Source organism: Oryzias latipes, chromosome 7 (genome assembly GCF_002234675.1).
Source record: "Oryzias latipes chromosome 7, ASM223467v1".
In the NCBI taxonomy this organism is placed as follows: domain Eukaryota; kingdom Metazoa; phylum Chordata; class Actinopteri; order Beloniformes; family Adrianichthyidae; genus Oryzias; species Oryzias latipes.
The window spans coordinates 11,252,852-11,272,482 of record NC_019865.2 but is presented as its reverse complement, the minus strand read 5'-3'; the positions used below and the strand labels follow the sequence as shown (position 1 = coordinate 11,272,482).

The 19,631-nt window shown below is 38.2% G+C and overlaps 2 protein-coding genes across 7 annotated transcripts; one reads left to right on the top strand and one right to left on the bottom strand.

Moving 5' to 3' along the window:
• Window positions 1–1,006: 1,006 nt before the first annotated feature.
• On the bottom strand, window positions 1,007–7,317 carry LOC101162837. 6 transcript variants are annotated; one of them, XM_020704617.2, is made up of 14 exons: window positions 7,202–7,310; window positions 6,772–6,845; window positions 6,388–6,619; window positions 5,820–6,294; window positions 5,497–5,615; window positions 5,353–5,404; window positions 4,737–4,885; window positions 4,574–4,628; window positions 4,378–4,457; window positions 4,219–4,296; window positions 3,190–3,303; window positions 2,825–3,110; window positions 2,545–2,747; window positions 1,007–1,202 (listed from the first exon to the last, which is right to left on the bottom strand). In XM_020704617.2, exons 2-14 carry the CDS (start codon window positions 6,831–6,833, stop codon window positions 1,134–1,136), a joined length of 1,974 nt encoding a protein of 657 aa, XP_020560276.1. In that variant the 5' UTR covers window positions 6,834–6,845; window positions 7,202–7,310; the 3' UTR covers window positions 1,007–1,133. The 6 variants fall into 6 exon arrangements, with proteins under 6 accessions (XP_020560276.1, XP_011475341.1, XP_023812329.1 ...); XM_011477039.3 differs by having other exon boundaries at window positions 1,032–1,202; window positions 7,231–7,317; XM_023956561.1 differs by having other exon boundaries at window positions 1,032–1,202; window positions 6,030–6,294; window positions 7,231–7,317.
• Window positions 7,318–8,274: 957 nt separating this feature from the next.
• def6 (DEF6, guanine nucleotide exchange factor) lies at window positions 8,275–17,709 on the top strand. Its single transcript, XM_004070420.4, has 11 exons — window positions 8,275–8,463; window positions 10,769–10,909; window positions 11,005–11,190; window positions 11,795–12,022; window positions 12,120–12,266; window positions 14,044–14,152; window positions 14,231–14,529; window positions 14,605–14,771; window positions 15,059–15,257; window positions 16,422–16,512; window positions 16,844–17,709. Exons 1-11 carry the CDS (start codon window positions 8,368–8,370, stop codon window positions 17,038–17,040), a joined length of 1,860 nt encoding a protein of 619 aa, XP_004070468.1. The 5' UTR covers window positions 8,275–8,367; the 3' UTR covers window positions 17,041–17,709.
• The last annotated feature ends 1,922 nt before the right edge of the window (window positions 17,710–19,631 follow it).

Sequence of the window (19,631 nt, the reverse complement as noted above, 5' to 3'; positions counted from 1 at the left end):
GTACCTTACCTGAATATTGAGGTGAACTTGGATAGTTTGGAAGATCTTGGTGCAACTATTGCAAACCAGATGTGTGGGTGGATCCAAAAATTCAGACCAGAGAACGTAATCCTCCCGCTGACTTTCCCGTCTGTCCTTGTCCTCTGGTGGCAGCAGTGGATGATTTTCTCTCTTCTGTCCAAAGCGGTGGAATAAACTTGGATTCCCTACAACGAATTCAGGATGTCTGCATTTGTTCCCAAAATGTGACCAGTGATATTTGCACTGTCTCAGATGGAAAGGCGACTGTTGTAGTGATGAAAAAAAAAGAAGCAAACCAACATTTCCAAAAGTACACAGTCACTGATAAAAATGCTTTGTTTTATCTGTTGCTCTGCAACAGACTGGTGACCTGCTCAGGGTGGGTTCAAAACAATTTGTCAATATTTGGGCTAAAGAGATGCTGGAAATTATTCAGTAAGTCGTTTCCTCCCAGTATAAACATGTTCAGTGAGTTTAAAAGAATTTCCTCTTTGGTGCACAGAGCATAAAAATAAAAGTTTCATTTAAAATCAAATACCTGGCTTTGGCATGATTTGACACGGTGGTCCAGCTTCTACAGCTTCCAGAAAATAAAAGGCCTGAACCCTGCATGGCTTAAAGATGATCTGAGGTATGCAAGACAACCTTCTGTATTTTGTGTCATGCAACATCCCCTCAGCAGTCTTTTATTTCAGAAGACCCCAGGACTAAACTCACCAGTACACATCATTTCTTACGGATTGTCTCAACAAAATTCTACTTTGGCCATTCAATAATGAGTTATATCAACAGAAATCTGAATGGCTTGACCTAAAATGAGTGGAGAGATGAACCACGCTGGTACCTTGACACCTCCAAACAACCACAGTGAGGGAATCTTTAAGCAATAAAATTAATGTTGTAGAAACTGTCTGATTATGATCAGGCAAAGTCAAAAAAAATAAACAGACTAAAACAGCTGGGAGAAATAAGGAATTCACACACATCAGTGGCACACATTTATTACAAACTTTAAACTGTACAAATTCTCATTTATTTCTATTATTTAATAACCAAAATATTATACATGTAGGCTTTTTTAAAAGTACAAATAACAAATTGTGTTTTAATCATCATTCGTTCAGCGGAGAGCAGCATTGAGATGAAATGTACAATGGATCCAAGCGTATTGGAAGAAATTCCTGCAAAGCAAAAGAAGAAAAAGCGTGATTACATGAATGCACGTTTGTGGACAGACAACTTTTTGGTACACACTCGGGTGACAGATACACTCCCACTCAGGCTATTCCCAGTGTTTTTTTGTTTTGTTTTTTAAATCATGATTGTAATGTTGTCAGCCTAAATCCAAAAACTTGTCTTTTTCTAGGACATAGTTTCTGCAGAGCGGAAGGAAGTCTCTAGAAATTTGCCTCGAGTTGTGGGCAGGACTGTTGGCATGGAGCAACCCCAACCCCCTTTCCCTTCCCAAACCCATTGTGTAGCAGAGCAGTGAGCTTTTGGCCCGCAGATTTTCTTCGTCACAAATATCTTTTTCAATATATCCGTTTCAAACGTCATTTTTTCTTCTGCTCCTGATTCACAACAATTTAAACAAAGAAAAACTAAGAAATGCAATTTTGAGCTTAACTTTCTTTATTTCTGTCCTCCATTATCAGAAAAATGGTACAGGAACATGCTTAAAACATTTAAAAAATTGGATTCTCATCGGAGTGGGTCTTTAAGATTGTAATTTCAGATTAGGTTTTAGCATTTGTTAAAAAAATAGGATTAAAAAATAAAAAGAATACTAAAACAAGGACAGATTGAGTGTATGTTATGATTTACATTAACTAGCACATCTTGTTTTTTTGGGGTGTGTGGAATTTAAGTCCCTTGCTTAAGAATGAAAACTATTGTGATATGTTGGGAATGACAGGTTTAGGCATTGGTAACATTCATAGACCTATGTAGACTAGACAGGTGATCTTTGGCGTTACCCATTGGATTCTGCAGGACAAAACTTATGAGGAAGTGGGCCAGGCACGTAAACCGGAGTAATCCCCCCCACAAATTGTAATGAATAAAAAAAAGGAAAAACCAAACAAAAACAATTCACATCAAAACTATCCTTTACTACATTTACATATGTAGAAACAGATAACTCAAGTTTTTTACCGAGGTGGTTGATAAGAAACTGCTCCCTTTAGGGCCCGCCTTTTGGGGTCTTTTGAGGAATTACAACGTTTAGCACTTTCTAATTTGTGTCAAACACTGGGACGGAAGGTGGGGGCTTTTTAAAAAATAAAAATCAAAGATTCAAAACCTTAGATGTTTTTATGCCTTTGCAAAAGATTTAGGCATTGGGTGAGAGTGAATGTTAATCTAGATCATAATTTATCCACAGAAATATTAAATAATAGAAGGAAATATAAAAACTAAGGGTTTAGTAAAACAACCGTTTTCTTTTATATAAAAATGAGAAACAATGGTCACATGAGATTAACTTCAGTAAGATTCAGCTGTTGCAGTCTGTTGCGTACTCACAGTGGATTCTTTAAAGTGCAAGAGCACGGCCAAGGGGTTTTCACAGCGAGGCCGAGGTGGAGGACACCCGTTGTTGGATGGGAGAGACAAAGAGATGAAGAAGGCAACCTCCTCATCCAATCGCAGCTCCTCCAGAGGAGGAAACCGCTTACGCAGCAATGCCACTGCAGAACTCCGAGAACAAGGTTTCTGTGCAATCAGGTCTGTGACCAAGAAGGAGAGAGGATATTTAAAAAGGTGACAAATCAAGAAGAACTGCAGAAAGTGAGGTCAGAGGTACCTTTCTGCATACGCTGAGCAGAGGGGATGATATGATGAATAGGTTCAGGCCCCACTGACGGTTCACTGTGTTCTTCTGGCTCATTCTGTGGTTCTAAAACTGGACCCTGCTGATCCTTCTGATCCCAGCTTTCAGTGTCGTCAAAACGTGAGACTCTGAACAGCTTTTTACCAGTTGACATAAAAATGACAGACTCCCTGGGCGGTTCTGGCAGGAGCGTCTCCCGCGTCTCTTCTTCCTCATTGCTGGCTCCTCTTGTTAGCTTTTCTTCAAAGAGAACTTTTTTCTGACAAAATAAAAGTGGTTTTAATTCTAGACGCTTAAAATAAAAATAGGCCAACTGAGTGACAAATTTGATTCCTTACAGATGAGGCTTGAATGGGGAGCTGCTTTTCACCGGTTTTTGCATCTAGGACTTCGGTCTCCACATTTACAGTTTGGACATCTTCAGCATCACAAAATAATCTTTGGACAATTTCCTGCAAAAAAATAACAACCGTCGTTATTATAACCAAGACTTTTTTTTCTGGTTGGAAAAGTAGTGAAAAAAAAAATAAAACATTCTAAACTTGAATATGTTACTCATTGCTGTTACTTTTTTTTTTTAAGAGTGCTATATAAATGAACTTTTCTCTTCCCTTCTGACACTGTTGGCCATTTTCCTGCAAACTATTTTATCCTAGTAAAGATTTCAAGCCTTATTTTTAGACATTCAAGATGTTTTACCAGGTTTGACTTTGTTTTAACTTATCTTTGCTCTACACCTTACCAAGTTTTTTCTCAAAATCACTACGGTTTCTTTTTTTCTATCTCATTAGGAGCTGGGATTTAGTAAAAAGGAAATTATTTTTTAAAAGAAGCCAAAATCCTACATACTCTTGACAATAGAAAAATTATTTCATACTCTGATATTATTTTAAAGCTTCATAAATGGTCATAATTTAGACTGACATTCATGTTTATTATTTTGCAAACAAAAAGTTCTAAAATAAGTACTGGTTTTCAGATTTATGAGAATTTGTTAATATTTTGTTCATATTTTGTTTTGAAAGTCATTTCCATTTCTTACACTGGTTTTTTGTCACTGTAATCAATATGAACTATGACTAGATACAGAACACCTCAAAAAATACAAACCATTTGCTTAGAACTTGCAAAGAATTCCTTATTATTGGGCTGTATGACATTCAATTTAAAATAATTCAATCTAACATTTAGCTAGTTGTTCATTATTGAATGCTTGTGTGGAACACCTCGTTTCTAAATGTTGATCTCTTGTTATAAGATTTTTTGTTAAGGACAAGGTACTTATTAATGCATGGAAGATCGACTTTACTACCTTCTAGAGATTTGTTTTTCTTATTTTTAGTGTTCTTTCCCTGTTTTTAGGCTACCTCTTTTTGCAGTTTGCTTTTGCAGCTCTCAAATCCAGGAGTTTTGTGCAGTGAGCGCTGGGCTGACGGATGCCACTTCTGAAAACAGAACCAAAGTAAGACTGAAGCAGTAGCTCTGAGAAACAAAGTGCAGCTTTTTAGAAGTGCAATAATACAAACCATAGCAGACATGGGTTGATAGGAGGGGTTGGGGACTCTCTGTGGAGTCCATTTTGTCTGTGGAGTCTTTTTGAGTGCAGCTGCAAAGAATATACATGTATATTTAGAAAAAAAAAGAAAAGAAAAAAAAGAGTTGGATAATTTTTAAAATGAAAAAGGCCAATTATATTTATTTGCAAAGCCAGCTACATCTCACCCACTGGACCTCCAGTTATCTCTACAGGGGTTTTTCCAACTGGTACCCTCTGGGCCTTAAAAAAAAAAAAAGCAATGCTGGATCAGAACTTTCCTCAGTAACTCAGAACCTTTCTGTAAACTTAGAAACAGAAAAAAGGGGGAAAAACATCATTCTGTCATACTGTATAAATAGATGTCCCTCTGCCAGGAGGACAGACTGAATTTCTAGGTGTGGCACCCACGGGCGCCCCAGCCGTCACACCGTCAGTCAGTAGGATGCATTGCAGTCCAGCAGTATCTGGTGAGAAATGCCCTGGCCTCACTAACCCTGCTGGAGCACACATGCAGGTTAGGCAAGGAGTCGGTTATTTACAATACATTTACATCAAAACGGCAAAACTAAATGTTAAAAATCATTTGAGGGCAAAACACTTTCTGCATGTCTGATCACTTATCTACACCGTAAACATCAGCATTTTCAATAAAGTTGCCAAACCAAAAAATATTTTTTAAGCAATAGTTTCAGACAGGAAAAAACTAGTTTCAGTTCCAGCTCTGCAAATTAGGTCAATCTCCATCATTCCAACCAATCAAATATTTCTCATGAATACTTAAAATATTTTTTACTTTCAATGTTGCCATCAACCTTCTTAACCATTCAAGAAGTTGTTTTGGCAGTTTGAATTTTGCCATTTCTAAAACAGACCGAGTCTAGGCATAAAGTCTGATTACTCATTTGTGTAACACAGTGAACCAACTGCAGCTGTTCATTTTCATCTTCTTCAGTGTAACGCAGACCTGATGAAGGCGCAGGTTTTTGTTTACTCTTCAGGACGGACACCCGCTGAGGCTGCAAATGTCAGAAATTAAGAAACATTTCCAGTCAAAAAGGAACTATTAGGTGTTCTTTTGTTTGCATTGCTGGGATTCAAATGAACTCACCTGATAGCTGTAAGGTCTGGATTGCAGACTTGAAGGCGCCCGACTGGAAACATCTATCCCCTCATTTCGAAGGATGCTGAGCAGAGCTGAAGGATCTGACTGAAAGTTGTCCTTTTTTTCTAAAATATATGCAATACCATTAGAAAACATGATGGAGTAATAAATAAGGTTCTTTGTCAACAGGCAGAAAGGAGCATAAAAATAAAACATAACCTATTCTTGTTCACCAGTACCAATTTACAGTCTACAAAAGTAGCATGGTTCGAGCAGATGAATACAAATATGCAATCCTAATTGTATGATCAGCATACAGTCATCCTCACCGTTTGGAGGTTTCTGCATGACTATGGGTTCAGAATTCTGAACGGTTTGTGAATTTGTGGACGTTTCTTTGAGACTGAGCAGTTTCATGTTTCCCAACCTCAACTCTGCACTAAGAGCAGACTGAACAGACGGACAGTCTGCCTTCCCACTCGTGGAGCTAGAAGAAACGTTGGCGAAGGCAACCACTTTTTTCAATGTGTTGGACGGACCCGACTGTCCAGGCAGGTGAGATTCTTTTTTGGCAGCTTTCCCATGATACTTCCGCACATCTTCAGTGGAATCCCAGGTGCTGCTCAGTGCAGCTCGATGTTTAGTGTGTTTGACATTCAATATTCTGCTTTCAGGCTTGTTAGCATGAGTCTTTGTTGAAGCAGCCACAGAAAGTTGACTTTTGCTTTCAATTTTTGTGTTTTTTGGCTGAGACAAATTGAATGGTATGGGCCGGGTACATGGCTTTTTCTTCTTAGCTTTCCCCTTGAAAGAGAGATAAAAAAATATATTACAAACTAAGGTGTGTATTGTAAGTGATAAAGTTTAATTACCATAGAAGAGGATGTAGTTACTTACAGCTAAAGGTTTTTCTTCCCACCTGTGGTGGGACTGCTTGAAGTGTGAAGGCATCTGAAGACGGAGGGACTTGGCCAATACAGGAAGCTTGCTTATACCTGCCTGTACAGGTGCTTTTTGACCCGATTCTGACGGATCTTTGTTCTCAGTATCTTTGTTTAAAAGATGGGAGGGCGCCAGAGGTTTATTGAGCTTCTGGTCCACCTGTCTTTTGTTATGTTCATTCTTTACTCTATGAAGAAACAATAAAAATAAAATAGATCCTGTAAAAACACTAATAAGGTTCTGTCTAGGCTAAGACAGATGTGTATACTCCTCATCAGATAACTGAAGAGCTCAGAGAATGATGTTTGGTGGGTTTGGGAAACTAGATAATTATCTTACCTTTCAAAGTCACTGCGGATTTTGTTTTGACTTTGCTGTCCAAGGACAGGAGAAAAATCCATGATGATGAACACCTGAAAGCATTAAAGGGCATATCATATGGGCAGAGCAATGAGGCAAAAACACAACACAGACAAACAAGGCAGGCGTACAAACAAACATTCGGTAACGTTAATTCAACAACGTCATTACTTTAGAGCTTAAGATAATAAACGGGACAGCAAACAAATCTATAAACTCGATTCCGCCAAACAAAAAACGTAGGATACTCATTTTTAAACACATGATTGGATAAAAGCGTAATAGCCGAGTAACAGTCCGAGGCTAGTATTGACTCTTGCTAATATAGACACAAACTTTTCAGAACACAACGGGGGCTCTTAACTTCAAAAATATTTAGCTACAACTTAAAGTACTTTAACGCAGTTACCTTCAATTAAAGTTGAGATTTAAAGATACCTCGTTCAACTCGTTCTTGCCACAAAAGTGACACCAACTTCCGGAATTTTCAGAAGTTTTAAAAAATGCGCCCTGTCATTGGTCACATTATGAAGCTATTTCAACCAATCGTAGCTCATTCTGGTTGAGATTCTGGTCTTAGCCAATCAACAACGAGTTTCCATAAACAGCTCCATGGTAACCGTGAACACGTTTTTTTGTGTTTCTGTTCGTTTGTTCAAAGGTTTTTTTTATTATTCGCACACAGATGAGTAAAACATATTAGTTTTCAAACAAAATGTTTGCAATGTGTTTTCAAAAAATAAGAAAATAGAAGGAGAGAAAGAATTTACTCTAAAAAACCTTGGCGGCAAAAACAATTACGCCCATATCAGTAGTGAGTAAATGGTAATTATATTGTTCCCTAAAGTTTAAATACATTGTAAAAACAAAAAATTAACAGACTGTTGGTCAAAAACTAAAATTTCTGTTTTTTTAGAAGTCAAAATGCGTTGCTTCCTCTTTTGAGTATGTAGTCACTTAAAATTACAAACTAAGTGGCAAGTATGACCCCCCCCCCCCCCCCCCCCAAAAAAAACATAACCAAAAAAATGCATTAGTTACACGAACAGATAAATAATCTAACAGTTTTATTGCCTTTTTATTCCATTTTCAGAAAAGATGATATAAAACACATCTTTGGATAAAAAAAAAAAAGATAGGGCTCATTTAAAAAACAACATTTAGAAATGAAAGACTTTCTTACAATGATGAAACCATTAAGAACCAAATATGTTTTTCTTTGCAAACATGCTACTTCATCACAATAATGTATAGCTAAAAACCTACGCGGCATATTTATTGATCAACTTATTCATTTATATATGTGTTGTAAAATTTGCTGTGAGTGTTTTTGTTTTTCCTGTTTTCCAAACCTGGGAGCGTCCATGAATGAGCAAAACCAGAAAAAGTGTCTCCTTATCAGTAACTGCTGACTGCCAGCAGGTGTCGCTGCCAGCTGGGCAATAAATCTAATATCCAATTGCAGACAGGGCAGAGCATGTGTGCGTCTTGCCGTCACCCTGGGGCCCGTGTCAACAGCAGAGGGAGGAAGAAGAGTCACAGAGGAGGAAATCAGAAAATAACGCTGCTGCAGACATGGACCTGCGCTCTGAGCTGCTTAAGTCCATCTGGTATGGTTTCTCAGCTCTGGATCTGGAGAAGAGTGGGAAGGTGTCAAAGTCCCAGCTGAAGGTGAGTGAAGGACCCTCTACTTGAAAAGATGGAGTCAGAGATGACACTTCTGTTCCAGTCAGACTTTTACTTGTGATGCGGCATTTCCTTTCTGCATTTTGATTCAGTTTTACGCGCAATGTCTAAGAAAAATCCAACAATTTGATGTGTTCATCCAACCAATAAATACTTTATGGTTTACTCTATGTATTTTTTAACCTCTTCAGGAGATTATTGCATAAACAGTTTTTTTTGGTAATTAAATTTTAGTGTGAATCTGTTTAACTTTACAAACCACAACAACAAGGAACACATTTCTTCCTTATACTTGGGGTTAAATGCTTACACTGCTGAAAAAAAGCACAATATCCGCCTCTGTCTAGCAAGACCGAGAGTGACAGTTTGCTCTCGTCTGTACAAGAATGGGAGCCCTCATCTCCAGGCTGTGCTCACATTGGTCCTCGATGTGCCATCTTGTAGTGCAAAGAGACCTCTGGCACTGGAGAGCAGCCTGTTGAATAGAGTGTGCTCACAGCATGTGCGTCAAAAGACCATTGTTACAGAGGGAGCCAGGACAAAGTGGAAACATGGTTGTTGGCTCTTGCCGCAGGCCTGCAACAAAGCCAATGTAGTCTTTTTTTAAATTTTTTGTTGATCTCGCTGTTATGTCACATGTTCTTAACTTGACTCCCTTTCCAGCCACCGCCATGCTGCTACAATGTTCTGGCTGGTACCTCTGGGTCACACCAAGTCGGCCTCATGACTGAGCTTATCCCCGCTGAGCACTTGTTTCATTCCCTTGTGTGCAGGTGCTGCGTTCTCTAGAGGCACTCGGGCACAAAAAAGCAGCCTGTGTGCTGCAGCTTCAAAAAGTGACAGATGTAGAGAGCACAGGGGATGGGAGACAGGATGTGGTTATGGCTCAATATGCAGAGTAGGTGCCTGATAAGTTGCTGCAGATATTAAGATGTTGCACCGTCTCAGGAAAAGTATGTTTAAGAAAAAAAGGAAAGGTATTTAAAAAAGCTACTAAAATCTGAATGAATCTCCAAAATTGAACCCAAACATCAAAGACATGCTAACTTAGTATAACAGAGTAAAAATATTATTTTACAAAAATGTTTTGCATAAAATACCTGAGAGACTACATGTTGCTAAACCATGTAAAAATTGTAAAAAACGAAAATAGAAGTGTTGCTACTTACAAAAAGTTGCAGGTTATGACACTTTCTGCTGCAGATAGTGATAGAAAACAATGTCATTTCTGACAAATCTGAGAAATACATTCATTTTAATTCCCTTTCCAATGGAATTGATGCAGTCTTTTACTCAATTTTGCTGACCATTGGCACTTCTCTGAAAGTTTTACATATCGTTTTGTATAAATTGGATGAATACAAGCAATACCTGCTCCCAGTTACAGAAGCCAAAACTGTACTATAGTGTGGCAACCAGCTGCCCAACACAGCAACCGTCCTCTTGTGCCCACAGAAATTCACAATAATAGGAAACGATGTGGTTTGTTGCTCAACAAGATGATGACTTTTAATTTATAAATACTCACGTAATCATAATTTGCAAAGGCTTTTCACTTGTGGTTGGTAGCAAGCTAATTTTTAACAAATGAAAACCTTAAAGAAAAATCATTAAAACTGTGAAACTGGCATTTATAAACCCTAACAAAAGCCCTTAACTGTATTTGTTTCATGTAATAATGACTCTAGATGACAATAGAACAGTTGTTTAACTGTCCTTCCTATTGAATTTGTTGAACGTATGACTTTAAAAATACATTGAATGCATTAAGAAGTTACAACAAAAATCATGGCAATAACCTTTTTATAACTATAAGGTTAAAGTCACATTAGATTTCTGGTTGTGTGAAATTTGTTCTCCGCATTTGACTCATCCCCTGTAGGAGGTGAGCTGCACACCCAGCCGTGCTCAGGACACATTTGATGGTTTAATCCCCCACAATCAAACACCTTATTGCTGGGTGTAAATCAGGGAAGCATTGCGTCCCATTTTTAGGAGTCTTTGGTTTGATAACATGGATTTTAACCCCTGACCTTACAGTCTCATAAAGTCTTTATAATAGCATGCAAAAGACGTGAATCTTATACAGATAAAATCTCCTTTTAACGTTGATTTTGTTATCTTTTGGTTGCAATGCAAGATTAAATCTGACAGTGATTATAACTTAAAATCTTTAACATGTGGACATTGCATTTTAAAAATCACCAAGATCATTTAAATGTATTTACCTTTCTGGAGGAATTCTAACTTTCCCTTTGTATGTACTTTTCCCATATTGCTGTGCTTTTAGGTTTTGTCTCACAACCTTTGCACAGTCCTGAGTATCCCACATGATCCCGTTGCCTTAGAGGAGCACTTCAGAGATGATGATGACGGTCCAGTTTCCAGTCAGGGTTATATGCCTTACCTCAACAAGTACATCCTGGATAAGGTGATTTAAGGAAAAACCTTTTCTTCTTTCTGCCTCTGAAACTTCAGAGTAATGCTTTGTAAGCTGTTTTAATTCCTTAATTATTTTTGCTGTAGGTTGTGGAGGGGTCTTTTCAAAAGGAAAACGTGGATGAGCTCTGTTGGACTCTTACAGCAAAGAAAAACTATCAGCCCAAAAAAAATAGCTCCTTTGTTCTGCCAGATAAAGATGCTTTTCGGCTGTGGTGCCTTTTTAATTTTCTCTCTGAAGACAAATACCCGTTAGTAATGGTTCCTGATGAGGTGAGTTGGACTCAATTCTGAGTGTATTGACACAATTTTACTTTTATACAGTTTTATTTGGTGATTTTTCCTGACGCCTTAACTTTTCGTCACCTAAAATAACCAGGCCAGCGTGCTCCACCAGTAAACTTAGCTCATTGTCAGGATGGAACAAAGTGCTCTTTTCATACGCTGCTGTGGGCTTGTTTCTCATTTGCAAGCTCTCGATTTGGTTTCCTGTTGTGTAGTTTTCACCAATGCTGCCAGGAGAGAGCCCTACATTATACAGGTTGCATGGTTTCCCTTATAAAAATAGATGTATATTTGTATTTTGGTGTATTTTTAACATAGTAAACAAATAAAAGTGTAGTGTGACTTCTTCTTACTAATGCAAGTTTAACAAAAAAGTGATTTGTTGTTTGCTTTAAAATAAAAATAAAAGAGATATTTAAATTTATAATTTTAAGCCACTCTTCCTTTGAGCATTTATCTGGAGAAACATAAATAACATGCATGTCAGAAATAGCTTCAGAGACTGAAGTAAAAAGAAAAAAGGTTACTTCCTCTCTGCTCGTACAACAAATTTGGCTTAAGAAATGTTAAGTCTCACTCCTTCCCCTTGCAGGTGGAATATCTCCTGAAAAAGATGTGCACAGCCATGAGCATCGAGTTCTGTGGTGTGGAGTTAGAAGACTTCTTCTCTCAGGACTCAGTGCAACAAAGCGGCATAACTGTCTGGACTTTTCTGGAAATGATGAACTCTGGAAAGATAACTCGTGGTATTGAAATGGGTATTATCAGCATGGCTATAGAGGAGGTGTACAGGGAAATAGTCGGCGATGTTCTCAAAGAGGTGGGAAACCATTAAGTTTGCAAATTCATTTCTAGCAGATTCTTTGTGTATTGATGACAGCGTGTGTGTGTGTCGGTGTTGATTTGGATACATACAGGGTTATTTGTGGAAAAAAGGGCAACTGAGACGAAACTGGAAGGAACGCTGGTTCACCCTTAGACCCAGCAACTTGTCCTACTATACCGGAGAGGACCGCAAGGATTGTCAAGGCAATATCGCCCTGGATGGGAACTGCTGCGTGGAGGTAAGCTGGTCATGATTCAATTCATACTAAATAAGACGTTTCTTGTAAATCGTGAAAAATACAAAACTCATTCCCTAAAAAGGTTTTAAAGGAGTGACTTTTGGCAGGTGGGCGGGGATTCCTCCAATGTCTCACTTGATGAACTCAAGACGGTTCAATACTAACATGCTAACAGGAACTCACTCATTATTCATCTTTGTGTTTCAGTTTAAAAAGACATCAATAAAATTGCAGTAATAATCACTTTAGCTTAACAATCCTTTACATTCATTTAAGAGGGAGACTAAATTTACTTTATGATGTTACATCCATCCATTTTCTATACCTGCTTATTCCTGGGGATGCTGCACTGCAAAAACAGGCGCCTTAGAAACAAGTCACAAGTCAAGTCATTTTCTTTAAGTAAGCAAATAAATAAATAAAAGTGGGGTAAGAAAAATGGTCTTCTTATATTAAGAAAAAAATATTGGTCACTAAGACATTTTTTTTTTAATTGAAATTTTTTTGCTTTTGAAAAACTTACTTGATAAGATCATTTTTCTTGCAAAACATAATGTAAGACATCTTTTTTCTTGAAATAAATGTCTTTTTACTTTTTTAAGAATCAGTTTTTGCATTGTGGAGCATTTTTTCAACTTCCTTTGGGGCAAAGGTGGGGAACCCCCTGCATATAGTTCAACAGTCCCTGCCAGGACCACGGAAATTTAGAAATGACGTATTTAGCTAACAAGCATGTTTTGTGATTGTGGGAGGAGCTTGAGTGTGTGGAGATAACATGTGGAGAACACGTTAAATTCCACGCAGTAAAGATTTGAACCAGAGCCTTCTCCCTGTGAAGCAAGAATGCTTCATATACACCTTCCAGTCCCAAATGTAGACACCCAAGGGCCAATGTTGCTTTTGATTTATCAAGAGTTTCTGCACTTCTCTGCACTTACTTACTAAACCTGTATTGAGTTTGGTCCTGTAGCAGCACAGTTACAAGTAATGGTTCCAGCTGAACACAAATGATTTATTTCATCCAGATGTGCTAATTTGCAAGTCCCATTACTTCAATCTCTGATGTTACTGTACTTTTTCATTCAGCCTACACAAATTAGTTCAATTTTAAGATATTTTTTTTCCACTGTTCTTTATGTCTTTTTAATGCATGCTGTCTAAAACTGACTTGTTCTGTACACACAGAAAAGTTGAAAGATTTAAATCGAACACCCTCACTAACACCCTACATGAGCTGTCAATTCTGCTCCCTAAATACAGGAATTTCCTCTAATTCTTTGCACTTCTTTAACTTTAGTGGTTTGCTAGAAAAAAATAAAAAACACCGGTAATCTGAAACTTAATGTTGAAATGTGCTACTCTTATCACTTCCTGTATTTTATACTTGGACGTAGTTAATAAATTCACAGATAAAGGATTACCTTAAATTTTGCATGTGTTTATGTAAATTAAATAATACTGTTTTGTCAAGATAAAAAAACCCGTTTTTTTAGACAAAAACTCAACCCTTTTGTGACCAAATGTAATTACTTCTTTATTGCTAAATGATTAAACTACCTGCAGAATACAGGAAATGCTTTAGTTACATTTGTAAACATCAGATTTTGAAAAATTGTCACCTCAGAAAAAGAAAAATGCATCACATTTACAATTCTTAAAAGTATTTTGTTGCCGGGTTCTTACTTCTGTATGCAGATATGGATGAAACGAATGTAAATTTAATTTAAGGATGATGCATATGTCATGAACATATGCTGCTTTTTACTCGTTCGATCAGGTGCTGCCAGACCGGGATGGAAAGAGGTGCATGTTTTGTCTAAAAACACTCTCCAAGACTTATGAAATGAGCGCTTCAGACACCAAACAACGACAGGAATGGACAGCAGGTGAGAGGAGAATAATGCTCAAACCAGTCTTTAATGTTGCATTTTTTCTTTGAGAAATTAACATAAACGTTTCCTCAGCTATTCAGACAGCCATCCGGCTGCATGTGGAAGGGAAAAAGTCTTTGCACAAAGACCTCAAGCAGAAGCGAAGGGAACAACGGGAGCAGCGTGAAAAGAGAAAGCAAGCCAAGGAGGAGGAGCTGCAGCGGCTTCGGGCTTTGCAGGAAGAACGGGAACGCAAACTTGCAGAGCTGGAACTCCTAAAGGAGGCCCAGAAGCAGGCCCAGAGTCTCCTGGAAAAAGATGAACAACGGAGGCGCCAGCAGCATGAACAGCTCCAGCAAGCTCTTGAAGTTCAGCTTCGAGAGGCGGAGGAGGTGAGCGTGGAGGCAAAGAAATGATAAAACCAAGCAATAAAGCAAACAGTTAAGCCTTTTTCTGTGCGTTTTCAGGCCAGAGTCAGCATGCAGGCAGAAATGGCACTGAAGGAGGAGGAAGCAGAAAGGCAGCGGAAGAGGATCCAGGAACTAGAAGAGATGCAGAAACGTTTGGAGGAGGCTCTGCAGCAGGAGATCAAAGCTAGGCTAGATGAGGAGGCTTTTCGCTACGCTCAGGCTGGGTAAATGTTTCACATTACTTTAAAAGGAACACGATTTCCAGCAGAATAGCGTGTCAGGCTGACAGTCAAACTGCACTTTTGTGTGCAGAAAGGAGATATCAACTGATCTTGTGCTGTGTTCCTGAGGAAGTTGAACAGAGGAAGTTGTATAGTGTTGATGCTGTGACACAGACCCATCTGACAGTTTTTTCAGCTAAAATAAATGAACCGATAAACAGATCAAAGATGGAAACGGATGACAAGACAGATGATCCTCTTTTAAGAAGCGTTAACTTGTGTTGCTTCAGGTTGCTGGCTGAGGAGGAGGACAAGATGAAGGCCCTGATGTCCCTTCAAGAGGAGCAGGAAGAATACATTTTGAAAACAGAAAGGGAGAAGCAGGAGCTTAAGCAGGAAATGGAGGCCAAATCTCGATCTCTGGAGGAGGCGCAGAGGCAGCTGGAGGAGGTCCGCGCAAATCGGCACAGGGTCGACCAGGACGTAGTGGTACGTTTATATAGAAAGACAACAGAGGGGGTGGGGTGGGGGGGGCATGGATTCCAGTAGGATGGAATGCTAGCAAAGCAATTTAAGTAAAAACACAAAATAGATCAATAGGAATAAATGCACATCAATTGAGTTGTTAAGCAAATGCTTTTATAGAGAGTGACTTACCTGTGAGGATTTGCTTCTGATCAGCTAAATGCATACGTCTATGAGTAAAAAGGGGTAACACCTGGAATATTTCTGTGCCAGCCAATTTATGCAAACTTTTAACCCTGACAACATGATTTTAGTTTATAATTTACTTTGTCATTTATTGTGACAGTTAAAACACAGCTGAAAGACAGAACTCTTTGTATTAATAGACTTCATGACTGACTATGTTTAAAAGACATAGATTTCTGTCAGGACAAAATTACAACAGTTTTTAACGTTCTTTTAGAGTTTAGCTTTATTAATTTTACCCTTAACTTTGTTTTTTGGTTGACCCAACGTGTTATTTTTGAAAATGTGCTCTGGTTTACACAACTCCAGCTATCTTTTGACCTATTTTCAAAATGTTTCCAGTGGTCTTTCAATTATGTTTTAGCCAAAACTTTAAAAAAAACTGTGTCATTTTCTAGGAGATAGTTTCTGCAGAGCAGATGGAATTCATCAGAAATGTGTCCTTTGAGTTGTGGGCGGGACTGTTGGCGCACAGTAAGCCCGCCCCCACATCCTGACATCCTTCTGTTTACATGCTCTCCCACTAGCCAAAATAACATTAACAATGCAACAAAGATGGTGAGCAATGTTGGAGCAATCCAGACGGACAGATTTGAGCGAGATTCCAGCTCGGGAGAAAACAGATGTACATAGATGTATTTGTCTGCAAGTGAATGCATCAGAATGCAGAAGTGCAGGGAGCATTTTTCAGCTGCAAATTTTTGTCTGTGCCTGATCCATAACCAATTAAAAACATGAAATACTTGGAAATACAATTTTAAGTTTAATTTTCTTAATATATGTCCTCTACCATCAGAAAATGCTACAAGAACTTGTTAAAACCATGATTTTCATTGGAGCGGGTCTTTAAGAAAGAGGCCCAGCGAAGCTTTTTGCAATTTTGCATATGTTTGTTCTTTGCAAAGAAAACATTTAATCCAGGCTCTTTTTCTTCTCTTCCAGGCCGCCCAAAGAAAGCTTCGGCAGGCAAGTACCAATGTTAAACACTGGAATGTCCAGATGAACAGACTGATGCGGCCAATCGGGCCTGGTGGTAAGAGCCTAATTCATATGAAAGAGTGACACAGTCAGGCAAAAAGAAGGGATGCAGTTTGCATAAACTACTTTACATTTTGTATTTGGTTAACCTATAGAAAAACTCTGAAAATTCTCAGAATGGTCTGATGACAAAACCTAGTGAGGCTGCAATTAGTATCTTATGCTCAAACACGTCATTTTTTAGCTTTAAATAGAATTGAAGATGCTTTTTCCATATTAGACAATTTCTATATTAAAACCGTTCTTGCGTGACACATAAATAAAATGTCAACTTTTTAATGCCTAAATTGTTTTTTTAATGTTCTTTCTTTTTGTTCCCCTTGCAGAGAAGCGACCATCTTTGGGATCCTCTTACTCAAGCTTTCAAATTCCAACGCAGAGAGATCCTGGGCTTCGTCTTAGAAGGAGGTCCGATTCAGAGAACCAGGACGAGGAACGCAAGGAAAATGTTGAGAAAAGAGCTGGGAATGATTTAGAAAAACGGAATTCGCATTGCTCGAACGGAGACATGAACATCCCCTGAAAGATGACTCAGATAGGCCGCTCGCTTTGCCCCGGATGAGGTTTTTTTTTCAACAGGAAGGCCAAGAGACAGTTGTCTTAACACGTGACTGTTTTGAAAGCAGTGGGATGTCTACTTGAAACTAAATTTACAACTCCGCCTTTTCATGTTGAATTTACTGACCACTTCACATTAACAAACATCACTTTCAGACATTTTATAGACCATTTGCAGGTTTCCTGCTAAATGAATACTTTGATTACTCGCTGTGTGGCTGTTTTTCTTTTTTAACAAAAGTAAATACTGCTGTGGACAAAAGAACAGTATTTTGCTCCAGTTGGGGAAATACTGATGCCTGGTTTCTTATGCATATAGTATTTAGAGTTGTGGTTGTAGCTTTGTGATGAGCGTTAACTCAGTATCAGTTGTTTTTCCACCGTTTTACTCCTCACAAACAGGAAAGAGAAAGCTAGAGGGGAGATAACTTCCTGTCAGTAGGTCACATGACTTTATTGTAAATAAAAAGTGAATTGATGCTAAAACTGTACTTAATTGCCATGACTGAGTTAATTATGTGCTGTGTGAAATGTAACATTTTACTGAAATAGTATTAGGACACAATGAAAAAAAGTATTTTTCTAATGTACTTAAAAACTGATGAAATAAAAGTCAGCTGAAGTCACAGTTGAAGACGTTTCCTGTCACATGAGTCAATGTGTAACTTGCACTTAAGTTTTAGTTTGAGTCTGATACTCTTGTGGGAGTCGGCACCACTGACTCATTTGAACCAAATACAACCGAGGCAAACAGAGACATCACTTGACAATCTGTGCAAATTACATGCTGCCTGAACTTATTTTGAATTCATTAAATAAGTCTTTGTTTGAAGAGTATAGAAGCCTGTTTCTGTCGTTCTCAAGGAAAAAGAAAACTCTGTTAACTTCAAATTATATCTTTAACATCTTAAAGTTACAACTTAACCCTTTGATACCCATGAATGCATCAAATCATTTCAGCTCCTCCTTTCTCTTTCGGCTTTTCCCATCAGGGGTCGCCACAGCGAATCATCGTAAGCCTAGGTAAGCTCCTAAATTACCTTAAAAGCAAAAACACAAGTGATTTTTTTTCATCATTGGAAATAAATGCATGGGGTCAGTGGGTGAGAGTGGCAGAGACAAGCCTCCATGAGGTTTTTTTGTCTTTTTTTCTCAGTGACTTAGTTCTGTTTAATGCAACTCCCTGTAAATAACTGCAATTCAATTATACATGCGGACTTTAGGCAGATACTTGTTTTTTTACAAAAACTAAAAGAAAAAGTAGTCAGACTCCTATTTGTTAAAAACTGACACTCTAGGGGTGTATGATGATTAAAAAACTAGCTAAATATATATTTTTTAAGTAGTGAGGATATTTTTAAACCTAGGATTTTAAACAGATCATCACAATCGTGGGTTTGTGTGTAACTTTTTTGTTGATATTGCTGGCAGTGATTAAACATAAAGAGGTCCTGTTAACGCAGTGTACTTTCAGCAAACTCACTAAACCAGCATTAATAAAAAAAAGAAATCTCTTAGATCCTAGTTTTTAGCTGCATATTGGCCTGGCTGTAACTCCTGGAACAAAGTGTTCTGAGACATGCCAGAGTCCTGCAGAAGAAAAAGAAAATCTCCCTCACTCTGAAAGCAAAAGTTCACATTTCATTTGTCACACACAGACGTAGAAGACACTCTTCAAAGTTATAATCTAAAAAGATGCTTTTTTTGCCCTCATCAGTCTGCAAACATTCATCAACAGATGTCCACAATTTTGAGTTAAACACTTGGTGCAACATGTCGGAAAATGCTTGGAACTGGCTGTGACAGTTTGAGTAATTGAAAAGATTATGAAAACTTTTTTGTGTGTGTTTTACGGCTGCAAAGTTTGCAAAACCTTTACAGGAATAAGCTCCTATCACTGCAAAATATGTTTTATTGGAATCAGAATTGGTTTACTTCAAATAATCAAAACTAACAGAAAACTAAAGAAAACAAATCTTTCTCAAGGTTGGACGTGCTTTTTGATCAGAGATACTCTTCTGCAGACCTCAGTTGTAACCAGTGGTTATTTGAGTTACTGTTGCCTTTCTATCAGTTGGAGCCAGTCTGCTCATTCTCCTCAGACCTCTGACACCAACAAAACATTTCCACCCACAGAACTGCTGCTCACTGGATATTTTCTCTTTTTCAGACCATTCTCTGTAAACCCTAGAGATGGTTGTGGGTGAAATTCCCTCCAACTATTCTGAAATACTCACCAACAACCATGCCAAAGTCACTTAAATCACCTTTCTTCTCCTTTGTGATGCTCAGTTTGAACTGCAGCAGAGCATCTTGACCATGTCTACATGCCTAAATGTCTAGAGTTGCTGCCATGTCATTGGCTGATTAGAAAGTTTACATCCATACACATGTAAATGAAGCCATTATTATTACTCCTAATCATAAATAGACATATTTGCATATTGGCGAAGCTGGAATTCTTTATATGTGGGGTTGGAAGGGGGACATAGGACTTTGGAAGGGGGACAAATGAGAACAGCAAAATGGAAGGCCAATTCCAATGAAAGGACTGTT